The 26,696-nt window shown below is 41.4% G+C and overlaps 2 protein-coding genes and 1 pseudogene across 2 annotated transcripts; 1 reads left to right on the plus strand and 2 right to left on the minus strand.

Annotated features, from left to right (window-relative positions):
- LOC118117186 overlaps nucleotides 1-26,696 on the plus strand; it is a 267,659-nt pseudogene that overhangs the window by 107,162 nt on the left and 133,801 nt on the right.
- Nucleotides 9,808-12,037, minus strand: hmx4 (H6 family homeobox 4). The gene is made up of 2 exons (XM_035169081.1): nucleotides 11,651-12,037; nucleotides 9,808-11,473 (listed from the first exon to the last, which is right to left on the minus strand). Exons 1-2 carry the CDS (start codon nucleotides 11,871-11,873, stop codon nucleotides 10,899-10,901), a joined length of 798 nt encoding a protein of 265 aa, XP_035024972.1. The 5' UTR covers nucleotides 11,874-12,037; the 3' UTR covers nucleotides 9,808-10,898.
- Nucleotides 13,296-16,126, minus strand: hmx1 (H6 family homeobox 1). Its single transcript, XM_035169068.2, has 2 exons — nucleotides 15,488-16,126; nucleotides 13,296-14,244 (listed from the first exon to the last, which is right to left on the minus strand). The coding sequence occupies exons 1-2, from the start codon at nucleotides 15,774-15,776 to the stop codon at nucleotides 13,625-13,627; spliced, it is 909 nt and encodes a 302-aa protein (XP_035024959.1). The 5' UTR covers nucleotides 15,777-16,126; the 3' UTR covers nucleotides 13,296-13,624.

Here is a 26,696-nt window from a genome sequence, read left to right on the forward strand (position 1 = left end):
AAGCTTTATGCGCTTAAGTAGTGAAAGTGCCGGGAGAAGTGCGGCTTTGAAAAGAGGGATCTCGGATTCCTTTATCAACGCCAGAAGAGCCGGGAGACACTTTTATGAGACATGCACATTATTATTGATAGACAATCTCAGTGCTGCAGGGCAGAAGTAGTTAATGTCGACTTAGCTGTCATGTTCATCTCTATTCCGCACGCTTAATTGCTGTGCAACATAGTGGTGAACATCGCATTTCTGTTGCTTTGGTGAGCCAGAGGTTAAACAGGGTTACTTAAATGCCTTCTAGTGATCACAGTTTAGTCCAGGCTGAAGTAAAGCAGCAATCATACACATTTATGGGGTAACACGCTTCAAATACATTCAATATATACAAAATGTCACAAATATTCTCTCAGATACGCAATGCACGCACAGCTGTGTATGTGTACAAACACACCAACACGAAACATCTTGAGGCTGATCCCAGGTAACGATGTGAAAGGGAAAGGGTGAATCTCGGAGCTCTCCCGAGGCTTCAGTGGGACTATTTTTGGAGTCAGCGCTCATCTCAGCTCATCTCTTCTGACTCTCTCTTACCGCTTTCAGTTTGTTCTCTCTCTCTCTCTCTCTCTCTCTCATGCTTCCCTAAAACGCTTGCTCACCCCGAGCCACTTGTTTATCAGTCTAATGTTTGTTCTTGTCAGGGACAATATGTTCTCTCTTTGCAGCAGTCTACACGGTTATTCCTCATCGAGCCCCTGGGTTGTTCTTAGTCAGCCTGTGTCCCCAGACACCTCTCCACTGACCAATGGAGGGATTTAACTATTTATGGCTGTTAGGTGTATCGGCTTCATACAAGCAAATTAGGTAATGGGGGTGCAGAGGGCACTTAAGGGGAAACCAAGTGTTAAGGCATTCAGCAAATGCTCAGTGGGGTCTTTTGTGTTTTTCTGTTTTATGACATCACATAGGCATTATGAAGAAGGTATCATCAGTGCAGATGCTTTTTTTAACAAGCAGGATACTTCAATGTTTCTATAATGATACTTGAGCTAAGATTATCTTTGTGCCACCAGGGAAAAAGAATCATCCTAAAGGTATTTTGCTGAAAGCATCTTTACAGATTCCCAGTCAAGGCATCACAAATTGAAATTGCTTGGAAGCTTCCGGACCAAGAGGAATTTTCCTTTTTCATTTCCGTCCACTTGGGATGCGTTTTCACACCATTAGCGTCCCTCCATCCCCTCCACCACCAACCCTCCTCACACCACCCCTGGACCATAAATATTTCAACCTCTCAATCTATATTCATTATAAAACACATGCCCAATGCAATATGTGGTTGTGAGGACACAGGGCTTTTATTTATTCATCTTATTTATTTATATTTCTTTCCTGAGGGCGAGACGTTGGTTTCTATCCATCTGTGCTGATTGCTGGCTATTACTGAGCACTTAGAGCCTCCCCTGAATTGGCCAGGGGGGTGAGCACAATCCTCCAGAGATCCTCTCGCTTCAGGGCTAAGAGGTGAGTTTTGTTGTGTGTGTTTTTGTGGCAAAGTAACAGTTATCACAAGTGGGATATCAAACACAAGATGTCTCAAATGAAAGATTAAAAAACTGTCACGGCACAGAAAACACAAGATCCAAACGCACAGACTCAGATGTCGACAAAAAGTTCAAACGGGTCACTTTAATTCAAATGTATTGTCAAGGAGCAGGTAACAGGCAGACAGGGACATCAGGCATACAGGCAAAGTCCGAAACAAAGCGGTACAGAAAGCCTGGAACTATGTTATATGTGTGTTGCATGTAGGAACATCTCTGACTGTGGATTTCTTTTAACCAAAAATATCAGTTATCTGGTTATTTCTGACTCATTGTTATGAAACTATTTGTCATTTGAAAGGATTCAGGGTCAAGGATTTGTTTTTGCTTTTGATCCTTCTTTTGTTTAGGTTTTTTTTATTGGAGGAACGTTAATTGTAAAGTTTATATTTGGATATGAATCATTATTTTTGCAGAGGGCACGTTTTGATGAAAATAAATAACCACTTCAGGTCAGAATTGTTCAATGAATATAAGCTCTGTTTGGCCCCTCAAATTGGTTGTGACATTTTTAACACGGACCCTGTAGTGATCGAGTTTGACATCCCTGATCAAGAATGTATGCCTGCACATATTTGCAAAAGTTGAGCCAGGTTTGACTCTTTGAATGAAATGTTGCATTATCCAACTTTTTTTCTTGCCCGAGCACAGGACCCTGTGTTGGAACCCCCACTGTGCTGCTGATGCAGTATTTCACTCAAATTTCCAAGGATTCAACACAGCCCAATTCTACTTCTGGTGGTATTAAAAGCGACTCTTTTAGCCAAATGTAGTAGGATATGCTCTAAACCAGAATAAATGCTTCATACAACGTTCACATTGCATGGAATAGCATATTTTCAGACTCCTACCCATGTCTTTATTGACAGAGGTAAAGATCTGTACAAAGTCCCTTAGCACGCTCTCTGTCGTATCCATTCCAGAGCCTTGGTTTCAGCCAGAGTTGGGGTTTGATTTTAAAGCTTAAAAAATGTAGATCGTATGTTTCAGCATTGATTGACAGGCCCAAACACAATAGCTGTTTTCAGACATAAAGAACGCAACAGGAGATTCTCTGCTCACATAACAGGGTCAGTGAGCCACTAAGATACAGGTGGCAGACAGTCAGCAGAGCAGACATGGAAATCTTCACACTGTCATTGACATTGATTGTTTCTTGAATTTTTTTCGTCGAACTCTCTCAAGAAGCCAGAACGCCAGAGACTGATCCTCCAGGCTTCATGGTTGGAATCCCACTGTGCTACAACAATGCCGCCGGCTGAATGTCTTGGCTCATTCTGATGGAAGAGCTGTCCATTTAACTGGGAAACCCATGGAGCTAAGGCAGGAGCTGTATAGTCACTTAATATGCCCTGTCATCAAGAACAACTGCATCACTTAAACACTTTTACATTTCATTACATCTACTTTGTCTACAGTTGCTGCTCAACGGGCGAAACACTTAATTTCACTATAGGAGTCAGTCAGCACTGTAAATTAGATGTACACGCCAAATTAGTGTCAATTCAAGATTTATTCTGCAGCAATGGTGGACACTGGCTGGGATACCTAACGCTATCTCCTCATGTGCCATCATGTATGTGCTGGAAATGGTCTTTTGAAGAAAGATTCACAAATAGATAGTCTCTTTTAATGTTGGTTTCTTTATGATAAATAGCAGCTCAATTTAGAGTTAGGTTTGGTAATCTTGGAAAAGCTAACAAGAGCATGCTTCCATATGCAACTCAAACATCCCACCCCTTCCCATCAGCCCTCTCATCAAAGCTACGCCCGCAAAACAAATGAATGGGCACTGACAGACAACTGTTAGAAGGCGACTTTTCCTTGGCTATCAACCACGCTTCAGTCTCTCCGGCTTGTGAAGACATGATTGGTTGTCTTCATTACAGTCCCGTGAGGGCCAGAGAGGCATTTTTTCATTTTCAATTTTTTTCAATTTATTAATGGCTATTGGGATATGAAGAGGATTTCAACAAATAAGATAAAAAGTGTTCAAGAAAAAACTTACCAACCCACCTTTAAAATTAAATTCAACTCTAAATTTAAAAAATATTGACTATAATCTCACCTGGCACCAACAAACACGGTGTGCTACTTGAAGCCCTGGATTTAAAAGTAACAAATGGTGGACCATTAGATACTGATTATATCTTGCTGTTTTCCAGTCCAGACCTCAAATCGCCCTTGTCCCTGAGATTTATTGTCCGAGCGCTATCCTAGTGACCCACTGAAATCTTCACGGTTGATCTTTCTGGATTGGACTTGCAATAAATTTTGTAGCTCCTAATCAGATCACATATGTGTAGCAGGACTACATGTGTGTTTGGGGACTGGTTTCCTCAGCAGTTATTTACTCAGCAGCATCCAGTGAAGCTGTAAATGGCAGCAGGCCAGTGTCTGTCTAGTCTCTTGGGTGTTACAGTGTGTCATGTCTCTATAGTGGCATGCAGGTCACCTCTGCTACACGCACGGTGCATGTTCCGCTCTGCTTAGATCTGCATGACCGCATCTTGTGCTCGAAGACCATCAAGGTGTGTGTGGCAAGGTTCCGTTGGCCTTTGTAGTTAAAGGTGTGTGTGGTCATCTCTGTGTGTCTGTGTGTGTGCATATGTGTGTTCAGTGTCACAGAAACAATCGGTTCAAATGTGGGTGAAAGGACAGGAAATGAAGGAAAGCTGTAGAGCTTTGCTGACATAGTCAGCTTTATTTATACTGAGAATATTAATGTCATTCAGATGTAATGCTATTAACAGGGGTGATATGAAATTATTTAAATATATAAAATATTTGGCTTTAACGTAAGTGTGCTTCAAACAAGCACACTTACGTTAAAGCCATATAACGTAATGATCAACTGAAATCTATAGATATACCACAATGCACTATATCTGGTAGCCTTATTGGCCAAATGAATTATATATACACAAAAAGCCAGCATTGGCATCATGGCAGAATCCTAATTATTTGACCAAACATAATGAAATATGTCTTATCTGATATGTTCACACTCAAAGACTTATTTGGTTGTAGCTCATGCGATAGGGAAGGTCGTAGGTGATCCGATACCTGTGTCCTATAGTCTTTATGCCAAAGTGTCCTTGGGCAAGACACTGAGCTCCCAAATTGCCTGTGACGGCTGTGAATGGAGGCACTGTATGAGTTTGTGCGTGACTTGTACTGTAAAGTACTTTGTGTGGGTGATAAGCCTAAAGGCGATATACAAGTAGTCCATTTCGCATTAAAACACAAAGATGACGGAGCGTGCTAACACAGACATGTTAGCTAGGGTATGGGTTTTTGAGCTTTTATATGTAAACTGCTGTTAGGTTACTCATTTTTTTGGGTACTCTATTGTAAGTAAAGACAGCTGCTGCATCTATGACTTCTTTAACACTGTGTCAATTAGTCGACTCAGAGTAAAACATTGAGTAAATGTTAAATGAGGCCAATGTATACGTCTCCATTAGGTCGCATGAGTATAAAGTTTTCAGTAAAAATCTTCATTTTCGCTGCCGAAAACAATGGATTTATCCATGGAGGCTTCTGATGTGACACTTTCCTCCTAATGAATGTAACAACAGTGATTGTCACCAATAACAGTTTGGTCGGACAAGACCAAATCAACCAACCATTTGACCAGGCGAATGGCAGACTACAGCTTCAGACATGTTGCATTCATTGCTGTTGCCCCAACAAATAACTGATATTTCTCTGTTAATTTAACTTCAGCTAAGTGTTTGACAACCAACAACCAGGACAAAGTACCAGAACCTTTATATCCCAGTAGTAGAACTTGAATGTAATGATTATATCACTAAAATTAGGGCTAAAGCTTTCAGATGAAATACAAACAGACTGTAAGTTGATTTTAAATTAGTCACAAAGAGGAAGCAGAAAAAGTTAGAGACTCTGACAACTGTATCTGTTGTTAATGGACCTATATTGACGTTCAGCATGAAACCACATTGAGTGTTCCATGTCTGCACATAGTGGAGCTCATTCTCTGGTGTTATGGATAAGTGTTGACCCCCATCCTTGCTCAAACGCCTCCCCCTAGACTTCCCCTGCCTCCTGTCCTTCTCCTCCTTCCTTCTCCTCTTTCCTCTGCCTCTATCCCTCCATCGTACCTATTGATTGGCCAATAATGTGTTTTCAGTGGTAGATTAATGGCACATTATGCTGAGAAGGGTTTCTGAGGGGACAGGACGTGAGGGAGGGCATGGGAGACGATGCTCTTTAATTGATTCACAGATTGGGTGTGTATGTGTGATTTTGTGTTTGTTTTTTGAGAAAGAGATATAATGAAAAAGGTTTTTATTTATATTTTACATTAATTCAACAGGATTGTTTATTGTTGCAGAGTTACTTTATCACAGTGATGATTAATAACATTTTAGGGTTAAAGCCGCTGAAGATAAACAGCCAAACTGTGAGATTATTAAGTACGAGGTTGTTTCAGATGATCATTTGTTTTCTTCACTTCACTCAGTGAACTGAAAGCGGCCAACAATCAACTTTTCCATCATTGTCCTCTACAGTTTTGTCATGATTCAAACTTCTGCTTCCCATCAATACCAGATTCCCACACCAGAAGTGCATTGGGGTATTTTGTGTACTTGGGGTCAAAGTTCACAGTTGTTCAACACAGTTCTTGGCTTAGGGTGTCCCGTCATTTATTTGGGATAGAAGTGAAATGGCACAACTCAGTCAAAACCTACTTCCAAGTGCCTCCTATCTGCTCTGTTAACATGCTGAAGAGTTTAGTTTACAGTGTCATAATGTATCTGTTCATTGTCACACAAGGACAAACGTGCTCAACTGGTCTCTGTTGGTAGCTTAAAAGAGTTGTTCCAAAAACGCACAGAAACTTCATCACGCATTCACAGACTTGCTAGCTTTGGCTGAGTTTCTACTGTATCTCTTTACATTTATTCATTTATATTTATTTGTTTTCACTCTCACTTATTTTAAGTGATTAGTTTTACTCTCTCACTTGGCTCGATGTTTGGCCTCGGTCCAGTCCTCCCTCATCTATGCACTCTCTCACCTCTTGTCTCCGTAGCACTTACTTTTATCTGATTTCATCCCTTCTGCCATCTTTCAATTTCCTCAAGCAATTTGCATCAGTGAGAGAGAGGGGGTGGGGGGGGTTGACTAAATGAGCAAATCAATAGACCATCAAACAGTCTTTAAGTGTGACACATACACGGACCTCGTGTCTCAGGTTTCCACCTCTAACTAATAGCCTTGTTGTTTACTTTACGATGTGCTGTGTCATGTAGTTTTGGTCTCAGGTTGCCCTCCAGTGCATCGGGACACCCCCAGGGGGAAATCCATACACTGATGTGGGAGAGAACACCTGCTAATGCTGTTTACACATTGGGCTTTTGAATCTCTTGTTTTATAAGATTAACCCACAGTGGAGGTTGATATTTTTTATCTCATTAATTTGTGAATGTTTTGTCAACATATTGGCAAATGTATTATTTGGCCTATAGAGCTGGAATAGAGACATAATTAGAGCATATCTAGGAAATCCTCCATGTCCAAACTTCTGGTGACAGTCTTTTTTGTGCTTTCATGTTGAAGAAACTTGTTCGGGGACAGTCTCTCCCATCGTCTTTGGTGATGACCTTTGTCAGATGACTGGGAGAGGTCAACAGAGGTTAAAGTAACGGGCGAGCAGAGAGAGGGGCCCCCATCTAGTCATGCAGAAAGGAGCTGCCTCTGAGGTTTACACAGGAGCAATGTGCACACACACACACACACACACACACACACACACACACACACACACACACACACACACACACACACACACACACACACACACACACACACACACACACACACACACTCCGAGCCGCTCTCCAACCAACAGAAACAGCACTTCCTTGCTCCTGACCAGCCAGACCTCCGCTATAGAGAGGCACAGACCCATGCAGCAATACAAACCCGATCGTAGGTTTTCCAACACAAACACACACTCATCAACTGGTTCTATGCCTCCATTTTTTTCTCTCTCCTTGTTACACACTCTACTTCTCCTAGGTCCCTCTCATTCAGTTGTAATGACACACAGTCGGGCTTCAGTGCACAGACTACTGTGATGAGCTATGACAAGGAAAGAGGCGGGAGGCTAGCACAGTTAGAATGGGTGAGGATGATGGAGTGACAAAATGAAAAGAGCACAGTGGTTGAAACAATTAGCACTTTAACAACCGGCACTGAGGTGAATTACTGCGTTTAGGTCTGATGTGTAATTGTAGTTCATCATAATACAGCTTTACATTAGAATATCTTTTTACTGTCCAAGGCTGCAGAGGACATCTTCATCTTAATGTCTCCATTAAATACATCTTAGGAGTTAGGCTTATATCATTTGGCCACACCTTGCATCCTGACAGTCTGCCGTCATGTCTGAGCAGATAGCCGCCAGGGATTGTGGGTAGTGAGCAGTGGTGTGACTCTCTCTAGTAGCTCTGAAACACGAGACAGCCTGCCGGACATTAAAGGCCTCTTTTCCTTGGTGAATAGAGGCAGACACTCACACACACACACACTCACACACGCTCGCACATGTCTCTGAATCACACATATAATGAAGCACACAAATGCCTCACATATTTCTTTATTTTTTGATGCAGTTCGACGATAATGAACAAATAGTGTCCTGCTCTTTGTTTCTGTTTGATCCCGTTCACGGAAAAAACAAACAAGTTATGTAATGCGTTCCAGGATTTGATTCTATATTGAATATGATTGATATTTACATTATACAAATTTAAATGGTAAGTGTTGTTGCAAAGTGCACTGGGGTCAAAGGGCAGCACTGCTAAGGTCAAGTGATTTTCAACTCAGTCTGTGCAGATAGTGGATTTTAATATGTGGAAAAAAACAAGTCTCACATTCATCTCTCGACAGTTCATGGTTTGTAATTTTACATGATATTTTGGTTTAAACCAGAAAGTTGAATTGAGTTTAGTTCTGTGCTGAATGCTCCCATAATAAGGATATTAAAATTGTAGCAGGAGGGCAAAACAATTCCCTGCAGGGATCAATAAATTATCTAATTATTGTTGTAGGTATTAGGAAAATCACAAGATTCCAAACAACAGTTGAGCTTCTCAGATTCATTTGTGAACTTCCAATATTATGAATTGGGATATGAAGTGTGAGGAGTTCAGCAGAAGAACATCCCGTTAGGAAAAATATGTGGTTCAGAGGCCCACACAGTATTTTACCACCTCAGTATTTTACCAAAATGTTTTTTTCTGTTCAAAGAAAACAAAAGTAGACCAACTCATAACATGTTGCCTGTTTGGTATATAGTTTAGATCCCGAATAAGCGGGTTCACCAGTTGGAGAAAATATTTACTTTTGAAAATTGAAGCCAACTGCTTTATACACCTCCAGTGCAATAAGTTAAAATAAACTAGATCCTCCTGAGTATATTCAGGCATCAGTTCTTATTTATAATAAAAAGTTTCACATTCCACAAAGCAGATTATTGACTAAGACACGTAGCCATAGAAACACAAGATCCAGAAAGCAGATAGCCTGGTTTCCTTTTTAGGGATTAGTTTGGAGTGTTCATACACTCTGGAGACTGAGGTTTATTTCTTAAGCACAAACCCAAATCTTTAGTAATATGCCTGACTCAATGCTAGTCCATAAGGAATGAGCCTTGGCTTGGCTTCAGAGGAGTGGGAGCACAACTTTCCACTGTGTACACTTAAAATAATGCTGAGGCTGCTGGTGTATGTGGCTGTGGTACAACAGCAGAGTGGCCACTGCTCAGGAAGAGAGTGAGAATCTAAACGCTGGCGCACACAGAAAGTTATAGGAAGTGTCGAGCCTCACCTTCTGTGTGCATCTGTTCCACTTACTGCAAGGACCATAATATTTGTTTCTTCATAAGAAACCAAATGTGGCTTTTATTGATCTTCTGATACAGAACATTGTTTAGTTTATAGATGAGTTTATCTACATGTTTTCATTGAGAAACTTAGAAGTTTGATTCATCTGAATGTGTTACTACTTTCTGTTGACTTATTATACATGTGTGTGAGGTGGCCCGTCAAATCTAAAAGTAATGGATCAAAATGTACACATGCAGTTTGTGTCCCAAATATTCCAGTAATTTTAGCTGCAGATACATATTTAGATTTTGACTTCTACCTTTAAAAAAAAAAAAGAAAATACAGACTCAAAATGACAGTTTGATGATCTTGTTCCATATAAAAATAGCCATTTTTTAAACAATACTGAATATATGCATATTTTATACAATTTATACAAACTGCTTGCTCCCCATTGAAGATTGAATATTGAGTTTTCAGAAGTTTCAGAGGTTTGTGGAAAATGGGGGTGTGGGCCTGCAAGCAGTTTGGGCCCATTAAGGCATGGTGTCATTTAAGACAGTTTGATATAATCGATCATTACTGAGACCAAATGTTTATGTTTTTCTGATTTTAAAGTTAGATTTTTTTTATATTGTATTTATGAGCTTTCAATTAGTAAACCTCACATTCTTTAACCCATAAAATTCATGTCTGTATGATGGAAACACAACGCGGATTGCCTTCTAATTGTAATAATACAAAAATAACAAACCATTGATGTCTGAAACACAAAGTTCACCTGAAAATACTGAATCAACCCTCTGAAATATTTCTTGAATGAAGATGTTTTAATTAGTTTCAGTAAATGGTGTAATGAGCCTATAGGCAAACGTGGAATAAAGAGGGAATAGTAGGATACTGAGAAAAAAAAATAGACATGCGTGAAACATAGAATAAAATGTTAATTACATTCATTTAAATACATAGATAATTTCAGTAATTGAAAATCCATTATGATACAGAAAATGCATGCAAATAGCTAGGCTATAGTAATTTCTTTGGTGGCTTTAGGCTGCTGGAAATGCTGTTGTCAATAATGATAATAATAATAATAACAATAATAAAGATAATAATGAAATGTCATGGAATTAACAAAATGTAGAGACTGGTATAGTTTTAGGCCTCCCTCGGGCTATCATTAGCTTATCCAGCCTGTTATTGTCTAAAAACAACTTTGTGTAACTTTAGGTTTAGTGCCAGGCCAATAAAAAGCAACCCATAACTGACTGAAAAATAAATAATACCGAATCAGCTTATTTGTATGTGATATGTAACTACTCCTCTATACTTGCAGTCTTCATCAACATAAGGCCGCAGGTCCGGCCCCACCATCTATAACACCTTGTAAATGCTTTGAAACTTGGCAACAGACCACCGAACAGTGTCTCTCTCGTTAAAACCATCATACGTCCCCGTCGTACAGGCTGAAGTACTTGCTGGCGTTTGAGAAGCAGAGGTAAGGCGTGCTACTCCCCGGGTACACCACGGGCAGAGGCATGGGCAGCAGGCATCTCCCCAGCAAGTTGCTCTCTTTGTACAAGGCCGGGAGCTGTCCCACCACCACGGGCTTTCCAGTCTCGGGGAAATCGCTAACGGGTCCGTCGATTTCGGTCGAGATTTGCCGTTTCAACTTATTCCTGCGGTTCTGAAACCATATTTTCACCTGCGTCTCCGTCAGCTGGAGAGAGCTGGCGAGGCAGGCGCGCTCTGCGCTGCTCAGATAGCGTTTCATGTCGAAGGTAGACTCCAACTGGAAAATCTGTCTCTTGGAAAAAATAGTGCGTGTTTTCTTTTTCGTTATCACTTTGCTCTTCTTGCCCGGGCTGCCTCCCTTGTGCGCGTCCGTGGCCGTGGTGGTGGAGCTGCTGTCGTCGCAGCTGCTGTCCCCGCTCTCGAAGCGCACCTCCGCCGCCTTCCTCGGGTCTCCGCGGCTGATGATGACCGAGTCTGTCGCTCCGCTACAGTCTGTCCTCAACTCTGCAACAAAATCACACCTCGTTCAACCCTCAGCGGTGAAGTCTCAAACTGTGGTGCTACACTGACTTGAGAGTGCAATGCCATCTGATGTGCGCTGTGCGTAATGGTGAGCGCAGATGACAGAAGGTCTCTATTACACACAGCCTGCAGCTACACATTCATCAAAACCCCTCTTACCGCTTTCGTGGAGCCTGCTGCCCGGGTCCTGCCTCTGCTGGGCCCCGTGCTCCTCGTGGTGACTCTGGAACCCGTCTTTACGCAGCGCCGTGGCCGAGTCATCCTGCAGTCCGGCAGGGTGACAGCTGTCACAGTTCCTCCCGCTTGTCTTCAGGTTGAGGATGTTGTCAATAGTGAATTTCAGAGAGGCTGCGGGTCGACATGGTGCCTCCACTTTGTTCATATTCTCCACGGCGTAAGTCCTCCTATGTTTACTTCCGCGACTCTGCTCGCCGTTCACGCTAAACCGGGACGCTGATCTCACCACTAAGGTCTCGATGGTGCACGGAGCATAGCAGCAGCCGCTGAGCAGACACTACAGGGCTGACGATGCTCTGCCTGCACCGCTACTGCATACACCGGATGGAGCGCGCCTGGTCCTCGCTGATTGGTCCAGAGGAGCGTGCAGTGCGGACCAATAACAGCGAGGGGATGGGAGGGTAGGGGGTGCTGCTCTGCCCTCCCGCTACACTCCAATCAAACCCCTTGGACTCCCCCATCATTCTCATTTATCTGCTGCAAGGAGACCCGGGTCCTGCAGTGTACTCCCAGGAAAATAAAACAATAATACAATAGTTTGATTTCACGCCACATACATCCGTGCGCGCGCCGTGAGAGCTTGCGCAGCTGCTGATGGTTTGATCGTGGCCTGTTCTGTCTCTGCATCCTCCTGGGAGTTCTTAAGACAAGTCAGAGTTTGGGATTTGTTTTTCTATTTAATCTGATTTGCAAATTTGCAAGTTGCGTGCTTTGTTATTACTACTGTTCCAGAGTCAGATTTACACAATGTTTCTCAGATTCATCATTTAGAGTTTGAGTTGTGTTTTTCAGTGAAGTTACTGCTTCATTCAGTCGAGAAACGGTTTCGTGAAGAGAAATAAAAATGTAGTCCAACATAAATAGTTGATTTTTAACATCATTATTACAAGAATTGTTTATTGCATTTAAAACCCAAACCTATTAATGTGTATGTACTATTAAACACGGTGCGGAAAGAGAAACACCATAGCTTCAGATCGCAGTATTGTCTTTTTGCTAATATAATATTGTTTTATTTTTTAATTTTTTATAATTTTTATAGCCACAGCCAGCATTTGTTTAGTTCCCTCTAACACCACAGTTGTTCTGATCCACATCGTCTGGCTGTATGGAAACAGAATTTTACGTGAATAAACTGCGCGCAAATCTTTAAACACATTTTCATAGGCCTTTTATGTGTTTTTTTTTTTCTTCTTCTTCTCCATTTTTCTACAGGAACTTCCCTTCAAATACTTGCAACAATAAAGTTTGCCAACCGCTGACAAGTTTTTAATGAACAGTATATTATTTGCATGTTGCTAGTCGAAATAAAATGATATATTAGGGCCCACGTCAAAGCCCTTCTTACACAGTCCTTTTAGAAGCAGCATGTATGAAGGTTGACTCTGGTCATTTCCGAAAAGACGCACCGGTTCCTGCTCTGAGCTTTATTCTCTGCTTGTGTCAGCGAACATATGGATTCACTTCTCTCTGTATAAACACTCCTCTGTGTGAGCCTGACACTTTATGATTGACATACATAATGTGAGGCTTTATACACAACGACAGAAGAACAGACAAAACATGTTTTTTTAGAAAAATTTTATTAAACTATTATGTGAAAAAGTGACAACGTTGGAAAAACCCCGTGGCTTTAAATATATAAATTTGTAAAAAGAAGAAAGAAATCCGTGTGTTTTTCAAACGTACAGCACATGACCAGCCTCCACTGGCTGTTGTCATAGTTTATATACAGTGACAGGAGCAGAGGCTTCGCAGAGGTGTAGGGATGATGCATTACTTTGTGTTACAAGTCACACTCTCTGTGGCTCTTTGGGTGCAGTCAGCAGTTTTCTGTTTTCATTGTGGACTATTGCACGATTCGGTGGTGTTCAACAGTTTGATATGAATCAGTCTTTACACCAAGCCGGTCATCTGCGACCTCAGCATGCTCATGGAGTGAGCAAACGAGGACAGAGGGTAGTTGAAGGAGCTGGGGAAGCCCGCGACGGCTGGAGAGCCTGGGTGCCCGGTCAGGTGGAAGCCCAGAGCAGCGGTGGGTGTGGGCCCCTCGTGATAGAGAATGGGGACCCTGACAATCCTCTGCGTGGAGTTTGGGATGTGAACAGCCTCCAGGTCCGCCGCCAGCTGCCTCTTCCATTTGTTCCTCCGGTTCTGAAACCAGATCTTCACCTGAGTCTCTGTCAGGTGGAGAGACGCCGCCAGCCCCGCTCTCTCCGAGCTGCTCAGGTACCGTTTCATGTCGAAGGTGGACTCCAGCTGGAAGACCTGACTGCGGCTGAACACGGTCCGGGTCTTCTTCTTCCGAGTGGAGCTCGCGTCGGACTCCTGCTCCGGCCGTGCGCTAAAGGCGTGGGGCGCGTCGTCGTTGTCGTCCGTCAGGTTGCTGTCCCCTGTTTTCTGCTCGGTCTCGTCGCTGCCTTCGGTTATGGACTCGGACACGGCAGGTGAACCTCTGTCACTGGTCGTCATGGAGCAGCAGTTATCCTCTGGACTTGTCTTGTCCCTTAATGGACCTGAAAATCGAATTGTAAAACATTAAAACAGGACACAATTGCAAATATTTCTCTGATAGTCTCATTTCTGTCAGCCCAGCTTTCTGATTTTTTTATTTATACAAATAAATACCTTGCATTGCCTTCGTGTGTTGAGGCATGGCGAAATAAAGTAATATACCTGAATGAAATATTTATGGAAATGCGCAACAAATGAAAATTACTGAAATAAATTGGAAGAGATAAAACTTTGCCATCTGATATTTACTCGACTTAACTGCATATTATAATGTATTAATTATAATTAATTCATGAACCTTAAAAACGTTTTGATTGGATTACAACACATGATGAGGAAGTAGTGACACTTCTGATAAGACAAGAGCAACAGTCTGCCATATAGACCCAGCAAAACCTTTGACGCTTGTAACTCAATAATAACTTCCAACAAGTTTGCTGTGTGGGCATGACGCCTCCATCACTTAGGAACACGACCACTCAAATTTTAGAATTTAGAATTTTAAAATCCAAAATAAATGCACACCATTAAGAAAAGCACTTTGTCGTCATGAGTAAAGACACGTGAGTGCCCCAAATGGCACTGGGTGTGCGTAAAAGCGTCACGTTGACGTGGCGACAGTGTTACTGCGCCTCTGTTTTGAGTTGTAATCTGGGCATTTGTGCGTAATCCCTTTGCGTAAATTAAAAATTGTGTTACGGAAGTATTGACGGACCACAATGAAATATCCCCTGCTGTATGCAGCTATTGATTACAAAATACACGCAAGAAGCCAAGTCGCCTCAGCCAGAGAATGGGGTTATAGAGTTCTGTGAGCTCAGGCTCCACATACGACTCACACTGTGATCGAAGCTTTTACTTGATGAAGCGGGAAGCAGCAAGCGTCCTGCCCGCTTTCTATCAACTGCTCTTGCTTCTCATGAAGCCCAAAAATACATTTACATCAATAAATAAACGACACTGCGGTGAGTCTAATAACACCAACCGCTTAAATGCGTGGTGTTAAGTATAAGCTGCACAATAAAGACCAAAGAGGATGCGGATCATGGAAAAATTCCGGTATGAAATTACAGAGACTTCTATTTAAGACAATGGCCCATTATAACACGGTGATAATCTGCAGCACCATGTTACACCCTTTCAACAGTGGCTGCAACAAACTGCCCATGCCCTGGCGCGCTATGTTGCACATGGCTTCAATAATCATCCATTTCCAGAAATCATAACAGATATATTCATACTCACTGTGTGGTGTGTCCAACGCTCTGAAGTTCAAGGATGCAGCCCCCCCGCGGTACCACTGCAGCTGGGACTCCCTGTACGGGGACCGGGCCGTGGAGCTGGAGCCGTGGGGCGCAGGATGCGAGTTCAGGACTCGGTCAATGGAGACGATTTCCACCGCTCCCGCTTCCCATCGACTGCCGTCCGACGCCAGCTCCTGCCCGTCCCGCTCCTTGCCAAGTAGGTTCTCGATGAAAAACGACGACGCCCGCGATGAAGTGGGGGTCGGCGTTCCGGCCAGCTTCTCCTGCATGTTTACCCGTGTTTCACGGCGCGTTTCTCCACAAGAAGCCCGAGCCTGTCCCGTCTCGGTCGTGCGTTAAGTCGACCAGCGAGGCTTGAACGCAGTCACTTCAAGCCTCGCTGCTGCTGGACTGGGATGAGACGAGGACTCATGGCAGGAGACGGGACGGGGGGATCTCCTCGTTGCCAGCGGGAGGAGAGGGAGACAGGGAGACGGATCGGCAGTAGTACAGTGACAACGTCAAGTGTAACGCTTTACGAGCCGAGGGCACCCGGCGATTGGACGAGCACGATAGCAAATGGGGTTTTCCAGCGAAGGGAGACGTGCGTCAGCCGCCGCCGCTGCTGCTGCTGAGTGTGTCTGTGTGTTCACGTGCAGGGCCGTCCCCTCGAGGCCACGCAGCCAGGAGAAAACCTCTGTTCGCGGTATGCTCTCTTTATTTGGGTCAATTAGAGTGCAAATCAAAATAAAGATCCGCCGGGGCAGCAGCCAACCCCCTTCCACTGTGGCACAGGAAGCGCTTACTGTCAGCTGGCAGGGCACCTAGACAGTATGGAGTGATTGTGTTGGCTTGTGTTGCTATTTTGACACCAATATATAGATACAATAAAAAAAATGAAAAAAAACGTCTTCATCATTGAATAGGCTCGTGAAGCCATTATATGAAGTGTGGCTACACGTGGAAGACATGTTTTGGTAAATGTGGGCTATACTGTGTGTTTTCACCATTATTATACAGTAGACCTTGTGTGTAACAGTATGTCAGTGGGGCTTCAGAGTGCAATGATGTTGTTGACCTCAGATTACGAGGTTTGAACGCGTGCGCACTGGAGCATGCACAATGGCATGTGAAACGCTGCGTCTTGAAAATGCGGCTCCTGTCAAAGGTTATCCAAACTTTGCGTAATGGTTGATAATAGGCCTGTTTGTATGTAAAGTTTAATTAGGTCTAAAAAAAACTGATACTTGTTTTGTTGATTCTTTCTCTTCAGGACCATATATCCTTAGGGTTGAGCTGTTTCAACCCAGGGTTCTACACAAAATAATAATAATTTTAGTGCGTAAAACAGCCCTGCATGGAAAAGACTTTGGTTAATTGCGTCTACATCTTTTTCCCCCCTTTACCTTAAATTGATAATTATAGCATATGGACACTGACATTGGACTTTCGGCTAAAGTCCTTTAGCTGCTCCAATTTTTTTTCCATAAAGCAGCAAGTGCCATCTTTTAAAAAATATCCTCCATGTAGACTTGTAAAGTGCCAAACCAAACTTCTGCTGCTCCAGCTTCACTGCAGGTGAACTTGGGGTTGACCCATGTTTTGGTCGAGCTACCTCTGGTTTTAGTTCTCAGTGTGCAATAGTTAACTGATTGGAAGTCCGAGCCCATGTTTCCACTGAATGCAGCTCTCAACAAGCAGATTAAGATAAGATTATCTCTGTTCCATCATCAGGAACATTCAAATGAGTGCTGAGGGGCGTCTTTACCCTTTCTGTTGAAATGGCAAGACATTTGAGCTTTTTATTTCACTCAATGGAGTCAGCGACGCTGACCTTTTAACTCCACCCTCCACCCTCCACCCCCCATCCACCCCCGCTCCCTCAGGCCAAACTTTCCCTTTGACACAGGATCAGCAGTAATGATGCTCTTCAACCTAACACTGAGAGCAGACAGCAGTAACCTGAGCTGTGTGTTGAGGTGCTCAGTCTCGCACCTACATCCCGTTTAATGAAGAGACTGAATCTCACGTCGTTTGATGCTTATTAGGGCCAGAGCACCGACAGTTTGTACTTAAAGCCACCCTATTGGAAAACTATTTAGGTATTTTTCAGCCCTAGCCTCAGCTTTATCAGATGTGAGAATAATCCAAAGACATTCTTAGTTATTATAAATTTAGAGCTGAATTGCCGTTTAATAGATCTGTCATGAGTTGTGGAAAAAAGGCCACTGGATTGGGTGTGTCTTGAGTTCTTCACACAGCCTGTTGATACTCAGTGGATGTGGAAAAAGGGGACAATGGGAATAATAGGAGCAGGCCTCTCGTGAGCAGTCTCTGTGAGGGTGTAATCCACAAAGTCATCATGCATGACCATATACATACTTCATATATTGTAAATATCATTCAGAGAGACTTTTGGACAGAAGTTATTGCACCCAACCCTCCTAAAATCGCACACTTGTATTCCTCATATTGTGCACTGCCAGAGTCACTGTGTGTTTTCTCCCAGCTCACCATTGTTTAATCTCAACATCACAGATTTTCTGACCAATATGTCGATTTTTTTTCTTCAATATATGCAGGTTTGAAATCCTGCAGCTGTTATTTTAATTATGGAAATCTGCTGCAACTTGACAATATCAATGGGATCATACAGTTTCTCTACTAAGATGACAATCTCAAAACAAAGTAAGAGATATGTTTAATTTTTGCAGCATTAATTCTCAGTTTTTACTCCTGCAGCATAAATAGGTTAAAATGAGTAAGAATGGATCAGGTTAATTTGTCATATTCCATGTAAACAAACAATCTGACAGCTTCTCGATGCTCTTCAGGAAGTGTTGCTGCAGATAGCTTTTCCAGTTTATCATGGGTTTTTGTCTCCTACTTTTTGCCATGAGTAATCTAGCTGGTATTAACAATATATGACAATAATCATATGAAAATATGCATTCAAGAAGAGTGGGTGCTGCTGCAAACAGCACAACTTGCTGCTGCTTGCTCATCATCTCCCTGTCTGTAATTTCATATCCCTTAATGTAGCCACGTTTGTTGCTCCTCAAACTTGTTTCTTTCTCAATATGATGTGTTTGCGTGTGTCAAAGCCCCACATTAGATCAGGTTTCTGTGTGTACACCAGGCCGTCTGAACGATGTAGCATCCCAGCCCGCGCCCCCTGCTCCGGGGACCAAAACCCAGAGGCCCCTCTCTCACTTTTCTCTTCCCCTCTTCTCTCCTCTCTCTCATCCTCCTCTGACGCTTATCCAGCCTGGCGTGCCCTTTGCTTTATATGGCCTGCTGGCCTGCTCCACAGCCACAGCCCCCTCCATGCCACCACAACTATGAAACACACACTTTCACCACACAGAATCATATCATCAGCATGTGCTCCAGGAGACAGCTGCATCAAATTGAGCATGTTTCTCCAGCTGGCGGTGGCGAGTGCTTTCCGACCCTCGATGCTGCCAGGCCTGTAAGCAGCGAAACGCAGCGTTCCAGTTTGTGTTTTCATCAACCAGAATCAAAACACAAGTCCTCTGTGAGAGTCTGAATTGCACGGTTTTTGGAAAGCAAATTGACTGTGCATAACATACATTATATGCTCTGGAAGACTTACACAAGACCAATTTAAAACATGTTCCAGTATTCTCGTTGGCAGCCATAATCAACCCCATTTCTATTCAGAGGTTTAGATGATTTCTTAATGAAAAAGTAAAAAGAATGAGGCACAAGAAAATTAAATACTGTACTTCATATATAGTATTTTAGTTGAGATACATGCTTACTTTAAATAACTTAGGCATTGGACATTGCGGCCATTATTAACCAGCCATACTTCCCGTCAGGTCTCCTATCATTTTGAAATTGCCCAGGTCTAACTACCATTTTATAACAGCCATTATTCCTTCAAGTGTGATTGTAATGGCTGTGGAGTCTACTGCTCCCAGCAGGGGTTTACAGTCAATGAAAGTGGAGACAGTTTGACCTAGTTCATTACACTGGAGGCAGTGAGACAGGAAGGCATGTGTGTCCTCTGGGGCATTTCACGTCTCTCTTTACATTAAGAGGTCTTCATAGTGACTCAGTGAAGTATAGTGACCTGAGCTGACTTTCATCTGAGGCGATGCAAGCTCATGCACAAATGCATATATTCACACAGTAAACACATTGACTTCTATATATATTTATTTCATTTTATTTATTCCTTTTCAGAGTGGCAGAATTGAGGCATAATCAAATAAAATGTAAGTAAATACAAATAAAGCAGAAAAAGGTGAACCACTGAGACTTGTAATATATGGAAGAGATATGTGAGACCTGCTATATCAACAGATTGTCTTTGGTTTATGGGAGGGCCCTCTAATGGTTAAAGGAGTGCAATGCACCCTAGTTTCTTTTTTCATGCATCACATACGTTTCAAGTAGTTTATGCAGAAACAACGTTGCAACATGCTGGTTAGAAAACAGCCGGAACCAACCTCTTGCTGCAATTTCATAATCTGTTCAATCCCTCAGCTACATTTCTCCACATGGGAATAACTGCCTCTAGTTCAGAACTGTAAGAAAAGCAAAATAAGTTCTCTATCTGTGTAAACCCACAACAATATGGTTGTGAGTTCACTTTGAATAGTACCATTATTAAAATAGTGAATATAGCCTCTCACTATTTAAGATATTGCCCAATCTGCATTTAACTATTCAGCATTCTAACAAAATCTCATTGCACCTTCTTTCTTCAACTGGCCAGCCCACTGAGCCTGACTGTGCTAGCCCTGGCATTAATAATTCACTGTACATAATAAGATGATGCTGCAGAGTTTGTTCTCATTGATAGTATTAGCCGAGGTGAGCATTCTTGGCCAGACTGTGTGACGCCAGCACACCAACATAAAGTGGGCTTTAATTGCCCATAATCTCTGTCGTTCTCTTTGCTCTCAGTGCAAGTCAACAGCCTATAGCCTACGAATACCAGACCATAGCAAGGCATTTTTAGCTCCATATCAGCGAGTGCCTCACAACGAGGAATGCCTGAAGGAGATTTTCAACTCTGGACTGAAGGGATTAGAGTTTTTTTTTTTTTACACTGACTCTTACAGTAGTTGGATTTTTAGCAAAGTCAAAGAGAAACTTTGTGTTGTTTGCTCATGCTGCTGCACCTTTAACATGTATTTCTACTGAGGAAACAACATGGTTTCTCCTTCATTTAAGAAATTGTCACAGTGCCACTTTCCTTCCACATCTGTTTCCTCCGTCTGTGATGTGAATGTTTCTCTTTCATTATTAAGAATCCATCCAGAGCCTGCCGTAACCTAGTTTCATGATCATTCTGCCTCATGTATTTGTGTCAGTGGGCCATTCATTTGAAGAATAGTTTGTTTTGCTTATGGTAGAATACACATCTAACCATCCTCAGCCTTCATGCAGGATAATGTCACTGAAAAAGGTCCCTATACTAAAGAGTCAGACCTTTTTATCTGCAGTCAAATGTCCAGGTTCAAGGGTTTTAACCACATCAGGCTCTTTTATTCCACACACTGGATTTAATTGATAGGATATGGCGTAAGTACATCACGTCAAATTACGTCTAAATGGATTTAATGGGAAGTACATACTTAATTACATCTAAGCTGGGCTGCTGCACCTGACTGTGGATTTGTGCAGTTTGTGCAAGAGTCCAACATTAGCATTTGTTTTCTTTGTCTTTGCACTGACTAAACCAATAAAACAATTAGTTTAAACTGTGCTACACACAGTTGCATATTAACAGTTGTTGTTTTTTAACGAATTTGTCAAATTCAACCCTAGGTGGTAAATGAATGTAAGATGGAGTGATAGAAGCATTAATAATTAAATTACACATTTGTTTCCTATACTGCTTGTGTTCGTCCTGATTAAAATTTAGAGACACTTAAAAATAAATTGCATTTTAAGCTAAATTGGGGAAAAATATACACTACAGGTCAAACATTTGAAAAACGTCTAAGCAGTAAAATTCCAGTGAATTGTCTTAATAGTACAAAGGCGAGTGTTAAACTGCATAAGGTGAAAGAAATTATAACTAACTTAACCTGCAGCAATGGGAGAAAATGAGTTTTTAACAGTTCAGGCAAACAATTCCTACAGGTCCCCCAATTCTTTATACACAGTGTTGAAACTAATTATGTTATGGATCAGGAAAAAAGGAAGAAGTACTGTGTAGTACTATCAGAACAAAGGGAAGACAGACTGGTGGTCAGAGGTTCAACATGATGATCAAAAACTGAAGAAAAGAAGCTAACAGAGGCTTCACATGGTGACGAGCAGCATCGTCTCCAAACTCAAACCACATGGAGCTGATTTATGATGACCTGGACACAAGGTGAAAATAAAGAAAACTACATTTGTGCGCTGTCCTGCATCAGTTTTGGGACAAACTCTCTGAGTATATTCGTTTAGCTGATGAGTGATATATTCGTTAATGCATTAAAAGCAGTTAAATACATGCAGTATCAATTTCTTCTTGTTACAACTCACTGCATCTTATTCTGAAAGGACTGTACTGAATTTATTAAAACTAAAAAAGTTCATGAAAAGTGGTCAAGCTTTAAAATTATCGGACCATTCCTGAAAGACCCGAGACCACCACTGCCAGTTCCTCCACTTATAAGGCCTTATGTGTCTGGAGGATTTCTAACGGGAATGTCCGTTTGTTTAACCTCTTCACGGTACGTTAACCCCTGTCAGGACGCACTCGTCAGCCCGGTACAAAGGGGCTGAAAAGCGGGGACCTTTTCCCCCTCGGCCGACCCTGCGGTGCTCAGATCCAAGTCTGCTCCCAAGTGCTTAGAAAGTTCCCAGTCCCTCGAAAGAAAAGCTGCCTCAAAATAAGGGAAACGAGGTGCGACAACAGGATGAAAAAAATAGTCTGGTGGGCCACCATCTCTATTTATGGTTCCAAAGACATATTTTCGTTAGGGAACATAACGATAATGAGTTTGGTGCAGCTTCATTATTATGTAATAATTACACGGCTTTATTAATGTCCCTTCTCAGCCCAGCAAGGTCTCCTGAACATGCTGGAATATCTCTTTTATCATTTCTTACCGTAGCTGGAAACATGTGGCTTGGGGACTTGCTGACCTTCCGTAATACGCTTATGGAAAATAGATCCGTGTGCGTAAAAAGGCCAGGACGTGGCCGCCGTTCAATACAGAGTCAGCATCAGGCTTTGAAATAAGGAATCTGGTCATGTGGCAAATAAAACAGAAAGAAAGAGCTGTGGCGGGACAAGGCTTTTAAGTGTTGGGTTACACAGAAGCTCCGTGGCACAGGTCCAAGCGCAAACAAACCAACAGCCGGCCCATGAGCGCAGACACAAAATAATGAAGAGACCCCATCACAGAGAAGTTACGCAGCGTACAAGTGCTTTGTGAATATGATCTGACCTTGTTAATGATCCCGTAATGGATTCAGAGATCACTCACACCAACTCATGACAACTGCAACGCGAATACGAGGCTGCAAACACCCATGAGCTATTTATCGTATGGGTTTCAGTAACACGTGGATTGGACGATCATCATTGAACAGGCGATTACAGAACAAACGATCGGTGTATTTGCCTCGTGTTAGTCAATAGGCACTTATTAGAAACCAGATTAGCTGCTTATTACATTGACCACAGTTCTGAAGCCATAATGAAAAATCTAATCCATCAAGTCAAATCATGTGAGGTTTTTTTCTCTCTCTCTCCGCTTGGTCAGAGTGAGTTTAGTTTCAGCTGCTGGTTTGTTCAACAACTGAACTAAATGGATTTGTTTAACCTCCATCATCCATCGCGCCCTCCATCATGCTCAGATTCAGATGATCGCGTGAGAAGGGAGAGGAGGGCACGAGAAGAAGCGCTCAGAGGGACAGGGTCGAGCGAGCTAAAGGCCTCTCTCTCTCTCTCTCTCTCTCTCTCTCTCTCTCATCTCATCTCTCCATTATTCACACAATCTGACAGTTTCATGGCCAACTAAGGTGTGACACAAACGTTTTTACTGTAAATCTCTGAGGCTATATGGGTGCTTGAATCCTTTTCAAAACGAATAATAGGTAATATTTTATGTTTTAGATGGGGGATATCTGCATTTCCCCCCCCTTTTGTGATTTAGATCAAATTAGATGTCATTGTAGCTGTTCTTGCTGCTGACAACTTATTGGTTCCTTTCTATTCATGTTTAAATGATATTAATTATTTCCATGCAAAAGAATACACCTTTCATATCACCTGACAACTCTTGCAAAAGACCTAAAAACTAAAACTTCCAATATGATTTATTTATTTGTTAAAAAATGGGACAAAAATATGTTAAATTAATACATACTATTAATACATATAATACAGGCTATGGCTTTAAATTCAAATATACAAAATTTAAATTATATTAAGTTAAGTTTCAAGTTTTTATTTGTCATGTGCAAGTTAACACAGGGTCAACAGTTCAATGAAAGGTGTTGGACGAGAAGAAACAGGTCAGCTCAGCAGTGCAATCATTTAATTAAAGTAAAAGTGGTTAAGAGCTTACTTTAAAAAAACAGTCAAATACAATACTTTACATTCAAAGGTGCAGTGTGACATTTGTTGCAAATGTATGTATAGTTATTGCACCATGTGTGTGTCAGTTATTTCACATTTAAAATGTATTTAATTAAAAGATTACAAATTAGAGAAAAATTTAATAAAAACTCTGCAATATAGGCTACTATTATTACTATTACTTCTACTACTACTACTACTACTACTACTAGTATAAATTATATATAATAATAATAATAATAATAATAATAATAATAATAATAATAATAATAGCCTCTAGGTACTTGCATCAGTTGCTCCTCTCTGGATGGCACAAGTACCATACTTTCAGTGCTTCATGTGTTTATTTCAATCTGACTTGGCTTGGTTTTATATGCGTTTCATTTTTGCTGCTGTCGCTGTGAAAGAGAGACAACAAGTAATCAGAAAATGTTCATTAAACAACGAGAGAGATACTTCTATTAAACAACAACAATAAGAATGTGGTGAACTATACTTTCATATGTAAAAAATGTTTTGTTACTTGCATGAAAAGGAGGTTGTCTCTACATGGCCTGTGTCTTAATGTAACAATGTCTAACTCTTTTTTTAAGAAAAATAATCTGTAGTAAATATAGTGAAGCAAAGGAAAAGCTAATCCTTTAACAAATTATTATCTTTATTTCATTTTTTTATTTATGTATTTATTTATTTTGAGAACCTTGTGCAGGCCAGAAAGGTAACGTTGATTCTCAAAAAGCCACTTTAAAATCAAAAAGCAAAGTACAATGATAGGAAGAAAACAACTAGTCAACAAAATATCAAATGATATGGCCCAAGCAAAAACAGCATCTTACATGCATATGCAATTGCATACTAAACCTATAATGCCCTGGTGAAGTTAAATAATGAAAACAGAAAAAAGTGACTCTGCAAGTAAAAAGTTACTTTAACAACTTTTCCAGCAGCAAAATGGAGAATAAAAGTGTTACATCATTATCATCAAAGATTGTTGGAAGTTTATATGAACAACAAAAGAGTTAATATCAACACAATTTAAAAACAAGACTGTTTTACCTTCTTTTTTCTTTTGAAACATTGTATGTGATGTTCATAGCTGATACAAGAACATCATTGTTGCAAAATTATTATCAACCTGCATTTCTATTTTTCATTATTTTGATCCCATATTTTAAGTACACCACTAACATGCATGGAGAGTGAAAGAAGAGACAGATGTTAGTGTCTCAGATGTTGAGAAGACTGGAGGAGGAGAGAAGTGGAGTAGAAAAGAGTGAAGGGGGGAGGAGAGTCCAGCTAAAAGTGAAGAACGGGCAGGGCAGCTAACCTAACCTGAAGCGACATAAAAGAGTAAAGAGGCTGCTTTTGCCCATATATAACAGTGTGTGTGTGTGTGTGTGTGTGTGTGTGTGTGTGTGTGTGTGTGTGGATGGGGTCTTTAGTGCACGTGTGTGCGTGTTAGTGAGACGCCAGGCTGCACTCTGTTTTCTTCAGTCTTGTCACGCAACACTCAAAACCCCGCCCTTCTTCTAGTACACTTCCTGAGTGTGTGTGTGTTGAATCCCTCTGACCTACCATCACACACACACACACACACACACACACACACACACACACACACACACACACACACACACACACACACACACACACACACACACACACACACACACACATCTGAAAAATGGCCTATTTTTTAATGACTCTCAGGCTAAAGTGATTATGGTATAGTATCCATACTCCATAGTTTGAAGGGGTTGAGGCACGGTTTGGCCCTTTAATGTGCTTTCAATGAATTAGCGAATAGAAGGATCACCTTAATCTGACCCTCCCCCTCCTGGGATAAGTCGTCCATGTGGACACACAATACCGTTGATGCAAGATACCATGGCCCTAATCTGTATCACAGTGTAATGGGGGGTATTTACATTATGGCTCAGCAGGGCGATATTAAATGACAGGACAGTGAAATCGAGGGGCTGTACTAGTCTGAGTGAAGAGCATCCCTACATCTGATACGTGGTTGGGATCAGTTCTCAAGCATCAGATTTCTTAATTCTGTGCATAAAATTTGAGACTAACATGCTGAAGATATTCTGAGATTTATATATTTGGTCTCGGAAATCAGAAGAAGCAAAAATTCAGTGCAGTTGTCTTTGATTCTTCTTCGTGCACCATGATTATAGAGTCCTGCTTCACAACCCTGAAAATATTTTATAACATCACACTTGCGGTTGGGGAAACAAACTCAGTCAAACCAATTTAAAACCCCCAAAATTAGAATAATATACTTGTTAGTTTGACTGTTCTGAAATATCTTTAAAACTTGTTTTCCACAGAAAATAACTTAACTGCATTCTCCTGTACAGGTATCCAATAATGCTCAGAATCTAAAAAATTTGCATTAAGATTGAAACCATGTCATAAAATATTTCTCTGTTGACGAGCATTTTCTTTGTTTCATTATCTAAATGAATATGTTTTCCCCCCACTATGCTCTCTTCAGTTGTTTTTTTAGTTGTTGTCTTTTCCCTCTGAAATAGTAGTCTGCATTTGTTTCCACGTTCAAAGTGACTAATAGCACACACTTCTAAATACAAAGAGAACACAGAGAAAAAACTTTACATTTTCAAAGCATAACATTTAAGTT

Source organism: Hippoglossus stenolepis, chromosome 2, assembly GCF_022539355.2.
Source record: "Hippoglossus stenolepis isolate QCI-W04-F060 chromosome 2, HSTE1.2, whole genome shotgun sequence".
Lineage (NCBI taxonomy): Eukaryota > Metazoa > Chordata > Actinopteri > Pleuronectiformes > Pleuronectidae > Hippoglossus > Hippoglossus stenolepis.